This window comes from Budorcas taxicolor, chromosome 16 (assembly GCF_023091745.1).
Source record: "Budorcas taxicolor isolate Tak-1 chromosome 16, Takin1.1, whole genome shotgun sequence".
Lineage (NCBI taxonomy): Eukaryota > Metazoa > Chordata > Mammalia > Artiodactyla > Bovidae > Budorcas > Budorcas taxicolor.
The window spans coordinates 25,235,590-25,244,123 of NC_068925.1; the positions used below are offsets into that span (position 1 = coordinate 25,235,590).

The following is an 8,534-nucleotide window of genomic DNA, read 5'->3' on the forward strand; positions in this document are numbered from 1 at the left end:
CATGAACACTGATTTCTTATATTTGTTCACATGCAAACAAAGTATTTTAAGTGACACGTACAAGTTTTTCATTGGGACTTCAAACCAAAGCCATAGAAAAATTGTTTAGACTCTCAGGATATTCTAGAAAAACCAGGTATATTTGAAGTTTGACTTACCCAGACTTCTCTGTCCACATTTTAGAAAAGGTTTGCTAGTTATTTATAGAGAAGCTGAGCATGAAAGCTGAATTCCATTGAGAGCACCTAGATTATTCCCTTCTTGTGCCTGAGGGTGAATTTTTGCTTCTTTCAGTTACCGCCTGTGTGATCCTTCTGAGAAGTCAATTTACAAGTCGTCCCCACTGTTTGGAATCTATTATTTGGTGGAAAAAATTGGAAGCCTGAAAGTTGGTGACCCCGTGTACCAGATGGTGCCGTGACAGAACCACCAGGTAAAGGGCAGTCTTTGCTTCTGGAGTGCAGTGCCTTGGAGCAAGGGCCACATTTTCTTGTATGGAGATGTTTTTCTGTTCTACTGCTATAACTCCTGGGAGAATGAGCAGTTTCTGTTCTTATCTTTGGAGCTGGAAAATGCCCTTTATTTATTTGTTTTGAACAAATGTTCTTTTTAAAAATATTTATTTATTTATTTGGCTGTACCAGATCTTAGTTGCAGCATGCAGGATCTTTAGTTGTGGCATGTGGGAATTAGTTCCCTGACCAGGGATTGACGTATCTTGGATTTGATCAAGTATAGTAAATACTACAGAAGAGCTTGTGAAATTCCCAAGTTCTTACCATTTCTAAAGGCATCTGGGGAAAGTGGACTCAAGCCTGAGTTATCTAACTTGACCTGATTCTGTGTCCCTGCTGGTCAGGCCACCATTGACTGGACCCGGATTGATGTCTGAGCCAACATCGTTCACATGTTGTCTGCATTTGACGAAACCAATGGTCTCAGAGGTACCTTAGCAAACAGGGGTCCACTGTATTCAGTTCAGTTCAGTCACTCAGTCGTGTCCAACTCTTTGCAACCCCATGGACTGCAGCACGCCAGGCTTTCCTGTCCATCACAAACACCTGGACTTGGCTCAAACTCATGTCCATTGAGTCAGTGATGCCATCCAACCATCTCATCCTCTGTTGTCCCCTTCTTCCGCCTGCCTTCAGTCTTTCCCAGCATCAGGGTCTTTTCAAATGAGTCAGTTCTTTGCATCAGGTGGCCAAAGTATTGGAGTTTCAGCTTCAGCATCAGTCCTTCCAATGAATATTCAGGACTGATTTCCTTTAAGATGGACTGGTTGGATCTCCTTGCAGTCCAAGGGACTCTCAAAAGCCTTCTCCAACACCAGAGTTCAAAAGAATAAAATCTTCGGCACTCAGCTTTCTTTATGGTCCAACTTTCACATCCATACATGACTACTGGAAAAACCATAGCTTTGACTAGACGGACCTTGTTGGCAAAGGAGTATCTCTGCTTTTTAATATGCTGTCTAGGTTTGTCATAGCTTTTCTTCCAAGGATCAAGCATCATTTAATTTCATGGCTGCAGTCACCGTCTGCAGTGATTTTGGAGCCCCCCCAAAATAAAGTCTGTCACTGTTTTCATTGTTTACCTATTTGCCAAGAAGTGATGGGACCAGATGCCATGATCTTAGTTTTTTGAATGTTGAGTTTTAAGCCAGCGTTTTTTACTCTCCTCTTTCACTTTCATCAAGAGGACCTTTAGTTTCTGTTCGCTTTCTGTCCTAAGGGTGGTGTCATCTGCATATCTGAGGTTATTGATATTTCTCCTGGCAATCTTGATTCCAGCTTGGGCTTCATCCAGTCTAACATTTTGCATGATGTACTCTGCATATAAGTTAAATAAGCAAGGTGAAAATACACAGCCTGATGTACTTCTTTCCCAGTTTGAAACCAGTCTACTGTTCCATGTCAGGTTCTAACTGTTGCTTCTTGACCTGCATACAGATTTCTCAGGAGGCAAGTAAGATGGCCTGGTATTCCCATCTCTTGAAGAACTTTCCACAATTTGTTGTGATCCCCACAGTCAAAGGCTTTGGCATAGTCAATAAAGCAGAAGTAGATGTATTTCTGTAATTCTCTTGCTTGTTCTATGATACAGTGGATGTTAGCAATTTGATCTCTGATTCCTCTACCTTTTCTAAATCCAGCTTGAACATGTGGAAGTTCACGGTTCATGTACTGTTGAAGCCTGGCTCGGAGAATTTTGAGCATTACTTTGCTAGCGTGTGAGATGAGTGCAACTGAGCGGCAGTTTGAGCATTCTTTGGCATTGCCTTTCTTTGGGATTGAAATGAAAACTGACCTTTTCCAGTCCTGTGGCCACTGCTGAGTTTTCCAAATTTGCTGGCATATTGAGTGCAGCACTTTGGCAGTATCATCTTTTAGGATTTGTAATAGCTCAGCTAGAATTCCATCACCTCCACTAGCTTTGTTTTTAGTGATGGTAAGGCCCAGTTGACTTCACACTGCAGGATGTCTGGCTCTAGGTGAGTGATCACACCATCGTGATTATCTGGGTCATGAAGATCTTTTTTGTATAGTTCTTCTCTGTATTCTTGCCACCTCTTCTTAATATTTGACTTCCCTAGTGGCTCAGATGGTAAAGAGGCCACCTGCAATGTGGAAGACCTGGGTTTGATCCCTGGGTTGGGAAGATCCCCTGGAGGAGGAAATGGCAACCTATTCCAGTATTCTTGCCTGGAGAATCCCATGGATAGAGGAACCTGTGGGCTACAGTGCGTGCGGTCACAAAGAGTTTTGGACATGACTGAGCGACTACGTACAGCACACTTCTTAGTATCTTCTGCTTCTGTTAGGCCCATACTGTTTCTCTCCTTTATTGTGCCCATCTTTGCATGAAATGTTCCCTTGGTGTGTCTAATTTTCTTGAAGAGATCTCGAGTCTTTCCAATTCTGTTGTTTTCCTCTATTTCTCTGCATTGGTCACTGAGGAAGGCGTTCTTATATCTCCTTGCTATTCTTTGGAACTCTGCATTCAGATGGTATATCTTTCCTTTTCTCCTTTGCGCTTCGCTTCTCTTCTTTTCTCAGCTATTTGTAAGGCCTCCTCAGACAACCATTTTGCCTTTTTGCATTTCTTCTTGGGGATGGTTTTGATCACAGCTTCCTATACAATGTTAAAACCTCTGTCCATAGTTCTTCAGACATTCTATCTATCAGATCTAATCCCTTGAACCTATTTGTCATTGCCACTGTATAATCATAAAAGATTTGATTTAGGTCATACCTGAATGGTCTACTTTCTTCAATTCAAGTCTGAGTTTTGCAATAAGGAGTTCATGATATGAGCCACAGTCAGCTCCCAGTCTTGTTTTTGCTGACTGTATAGAGTGTCTCTTTGTATCTTTGGCTGCAAAGAATATAATCAATCTGATTTCGGTGTTGACCATCTGGTGATGTCCATGTGTAGAGTCTTCTCTTGTGTTGTTGGAAGAGGGTGTTTGCTATGACCAGTGCGTTCTCTTGGCAGAACTCTGTTAGCCTTGGCCCTGCTTCATTCTGTATTCCAAGGCCAAATTTGCCTGCTACTCCAGGTATCTCTTGACTTTCTACTTTTCCTTTCCAGTCCCCTGTGATGAAAAGGTCATCTTTTTTGGTGTTAGTTCTAGAAGGTCTTGAAGGTCTTCAATGAACCGTCAGCTTCAGTTTCTTCAGCATTAGTGGGTGGGGTATAGACTTGGATTGCTGTAATACTGAATGGTTTGCTTGGAAACGAACAGAGATCATTCTTTCGTTTTTGAGATTGCACCCAAGTACTGAATTTCAGACTCTTGTTGACTATGAGGGCTACTCCATTTCTTCTTGCCCACAGTAGTAGATATAATGGTCATCTGAATTAAATTCACCCATTCCAGTCCATTTTAGGTCACTGATTCCTAAAATGTCAACGTTCACTCTTGTCATCTCCTGTTTGACCACTTCCAGTTTACCTTGATTCATGGCCCTAATATTCCAGGTTCCTATGCAATACTGTTCCTTATAGCATGAGACTTTACTTCCATCACCAGTCACATCCACAGCTGGGTGTTGTTTTTGCTTTGGCTCCATCTCTTCATTCTTTCTGAAGTTATTTCTCCACTGATCTTCAGTAGCATATCAGGTACCTACTGACCCAGCCAGCTCATCTTTGTGTCGTATCTTTTTGCCTTTTCATACCGTTCGTGGGGCAAGAATACTAAAGTGGTTTGCCATTCCCTTCTCCAGTAGACCATGTTTTGTCAGAACTCTCCACCATGACCTGTCCAGCTTGGGTGGCCCTACATGACATGGCTCATAGTTTCATTGAGTTAGACAAGCCTGTGATCCAAGTGGTCAGTTTGGTTAGTTTTCTCTAATTGTGGTTTCCATTCTATCTGCCCTCTGGTGGATACTCCACTGTATTGCTCAGGCTCAAATCCCTTCAAAATCAGATCCTTTTGTGTTGCAGTGGTTGGAAGCAAGGAACACCCATGTTTTACTCACACCCAGCTGTTTCCAGTTGTCTCCACTCCCAGGAGACCTTGTGTTAGTGAGCCTAAGATAACATGTTACCTTTTCCAGTCCTTGTAGGGTCTCCATAAGGTAGATGTGATAATCAGCATTTCAAAGGGCAATAAACAAAGACTCAGGTCAACTAAGAGGACACGTGAAGCCTGTTAAAGGCTTTTAAGGGAATTCCCTGGTGGTCCAGTGGTTAAACATCTGCTGTGCAATGCAGGGGACTCGAGTTCTATCCCTGGTCAGGGAACTAAGATCCCACGAGCTGCAGAGCTGAACTGAGCCCACGTGCCACAACTACAGAATCCGTGAGCTACACGGATGAAATATCCTGCCTGCCGCAACTAAAGCCTGACAGCCAAATAAATATGTTAACAAATGGTGCTTCTGGAAGGTCTTTCTGAGAGCTGTGTGTGGGACGGACTGGAAGCGGGAAAGAGAGGAAAGGTCAGGCAGGTGTGACAGAATGTGGCTTAAGTAGGGTGGAGGTCACAGGTACAGAAGGCAGTGTGGAGAGCCCAGGTTGTCAGCATGCCACAGGTGCTGTTTGACCTTTGGTCCTAAGTTCCCTTTTAGCTTTTTCATCACTGCTCCCCTGCACAAACTCCGAGTGCTTCCTGATGGCTGTCTCCTGCTTCTTTGCTCTGAACATGCTTTCACTTCAAGAGGGTTAAGTGTCAGCCCCTGAGTCCCACCTGGGGAACATGGTATCTAGTCATCCCTACTGCCTACCCCTCAATGGCACCAAGGGCTTCCTCTCTGGTGGGCATTTCTGTTGGGCTTTAAAAACAATAACCTTGCCCCTTTACTTTGATGGTGAGCCTACTATGGTTTCTGATTCTGGAGGGTCTTCTTTTTCCAACAGGTTGATTAAAGCCGTTAAAAAAATAGCTGTTACTACTTGCACAAGGGTTACTTGAGTTGGTTTTTTTGGTCCTTTTAAAATGCAGTTATACAGAAGTTTGTCTGTTCCATTATAAATGCAATTCATGATCATCACAGCAAATGTTGAAGACATCAGAAATGTAGAAGAAAGAATCGCCCATTGTTACTGTTTGTAAATTTTATTTTATTTTTTTTTGTCGTTTGTTTAAGGTAGCCATGATCTATATGATATATCATGATCTGTATGATAGAATCATATATATCATATATAATGCAAGTATTTATTGTATATAATTTATATATACAAATGTGTATCTGTTGACTAAAGAAAAATGCACAGCCTAAAAGTTGTGAGTGAAGCCTTATTGGAGGATCTTACTGAGGGCTATAACCTGGGAGACAGCCTCTCAGATAGCTCTGAGGAACTGCTCCAAAGAGGTAAGGGAGGAGTCGGACACGCGGAGGAGTCAGTAATCCAAGGGTTACTGCTAATCACAAAGAATAGAAATCTCAAGTTAATGATTTTAGTACTTTTCTATGTTTGAGAAGATTCAGGAATCTGAGTTCATTGAAATGATTCCTTAGATATGCATCGTAACTATCTAGGGCCAGTGTCTAAAGCACAGAATGCTCTTTTTCTCCATCCTGAATTGCCCTCAGGGCACACCTTCCTTGGGCAGCTGCAAGGACTGATGGCTTGATTCTTGTAAAACTGGGTTGGTGGGCAACATTTTTTGTTTACTGAAAGGGCAGGCAGCATTTCCTGTCCACATACCACATGTCACACATATACATGTATATCTGTGAACTATGAGCTTATAAGGAGAAGGCAATGGCAACCCACTCCAGTACTCTTGCCTGGAAAATCCCATGGACGGAGAAGCCTGGTGGCCTGCAGTCCATGGGGTTGCTAAGAGTCAGACACGACTGAGCTACTTCACTTTCACTTTTCACTTTCATGCATTGGAGAAGGAAATGGCAACCCACTCCAGTGTTCTTGCCTGGAGAATCCCAGGGACAGGGGAGCCTGGTGGGCTGCCGTCTATGGGGTCGCACAGAGTCAGCAGCATGAGCTTGTAAACATGTATCTAGGAATTATAAACCATGTATCATAAGCACTTTCATAGTCCTCCAGCCTGTTCAAAGGTCATTTTTGATGGCTTCCAAATGTTACATGACACTTTGTAAAGACCACTTTATACTATTTGACACTCAGGCTGTAATCCAAGTTTGTTACCAGTAAAAGTCTAGTAGACACAGTTGTGGCAAAGAATCTACCTGCCAGTGCAGGAGACACAAAGATGTGGGTTCAGTCCCTGGGTTGGGAAGATCCCCTGGAGAAGGGAATGGCAGCCCACTCCAATATTCTTGTCTGGAGAATCCCATGGACTGAGGAGCCTGGTGGGCTACAGTCCCTGGGGTAGCAAAGACTCAGATAGGACTGAGTGACTGCGTACATACACACTGTTGTATGCAGAGCATTGTAAGATTATGTTTCTATAAGTCAGATTTCTAAAGCAGAATTATTGACTTGTGGAATATAGGCATTTTTTCAGCATTTTGACCAACTGATTTAAAACGATTCTTCTCACCCACCCCCAACTTGCTGTGTGAGAAAGATCCTTGGCCCTGGCCTTTGCCAGGGTCATTTGGTGCAGGACACACTTTATATTTCCTGCATTTTAACCTTAATAAGTGACTGGTTTGTGCATGTTTGAATTATTTATGACTGGTAAGAGAAAAAAAATAATCAGAGATTCTTACAATTTATTCAGATTTCAGCAGCTGAGAGGCATTGATCAGCACTTTTATGGCCGCAGCAGCACCGCTCTCTGGGCAAATCCTTATTACCCAGCCGGTAATTTCATCCTGGAAATGAACCTCTTTTTGGAGTTACGAATGTTCTGAGTTTATACAAGGAAAGTATTAAAGGTGATTTGGGAATAAGAACGCATACAGATTTTAGGTAATGAAGACTTTTAAAATAAATACAATTGTCCATAAGATTATTTGGAATGTGATGGTAGCTATTACACTTCTTCAGTCTCTGACATTAATACTGATGAGTAAAGAAAGTTGAAAGAATCAACTGAAAAGCTACAATTTTCTTCTGAATGTTTATATTTTATTGTGTATTGTCGTGTATTTTAGGAAAAATGGGAAACGAAAGGTTGCCAGTGTGCCTTAACACATTAACACACAAATCCATCTTATTGGGTTTTACATTGCCATTGAATCCTGTTGAGTTTTGCTCATGTGGTTTTGTCCCCACCATTATGGAATTGTGTTGTATTTGAAATGGAAATTATTCTGCAGACTTTGTTTCTTTATTTGATTATGCCTCTGTTAAGCCATGTAAAAGTAATTGTAACTGACAGGGACAAGCAGTACAAATTCCAGGTATGATAAAGAAGAGAAGGGGATTTGAAAGCAAAAGGAATTTTGAGAATAACAACAGGAGGAAGGAATCATGAACCTGTTTTTTTTTTTTTTTAGATGCAAGTAATTTTTGAACTATTCTGGTATAACTAAACAAGAATTCTCACTGATGTAACATGCGAATGAATGAACTCACCTATGACTGAACTGAACCGAACTGAACTGAATATCATTGAATATATTGAATAAATGTGATTCTCAATTGTACTTTTTCTTTGGTATTTCTTTTTAAAAATACTTATCTATCTATTTATTTATTTTTGGCTGTGTTGGGTCTTAGTTTCAGCATCCAGAATGTGGACTTTTCTGTAGCTGCAGCACCCCGGCTTAGTTGCCCCTGCTACATGTGGGATCTTAGTTCCCCTATACCAGGGATCAAACCCATATCCCCTGCACTAGCAGGTGGATTCTCAACCACTGAGCCACCAGGAAAGTCTCAAACATAGCCTGATTTTGTGGCAAGAGCCTGACGTCAGTGCCTTACAAGGATTTGTTGTTATTGTTCAGTTGCTAAGTCATGTCCCACTCTTTGTGACCCCATGGACTGCAGCACCCCAGGCTTCCCCATCCTTCACCATCTCCCTGAGTTTGCTCAAACTCATGTCCACTGAGTGAGTGATGCCATCCAACCATCTCATCCGCTGCTGCCCCTTCTCCTGCCTTAAATCTTTCCCAGCATCAGGGTCTCTTCCAGTGAGTCAGGTC

At 42.1% G+C, this 8,534-nt stretch overlaps 1 protein-coding gene across 1 annotated transcript in view; it reads left to right on the top strand.

The window, feature by feature from the left end:
- Positions 1-7,225, top strand: part of MTARC2 (mitochondrial amidoxime reducing component 2) — a 36,671-nt gene extending 29,446 nt beyond the window's left edge. Inside the window, exons 7-8 of the mRNA XM_052653889.1 lie at positions 295-433; positions 7,166-7,225. Coding sequence (XP_052509849.1) covers positions 295-421 — 127 coding nt within the window. The 3' untranslated portion in view covers positions 422-433; positions 7,166-7,225. The remainder of the gene's footprint in view (positions 1-294; positions 434-7,165) is intronic.
- Positions 7,226-8,534: the final 1,309 nt, after the last annotated feature.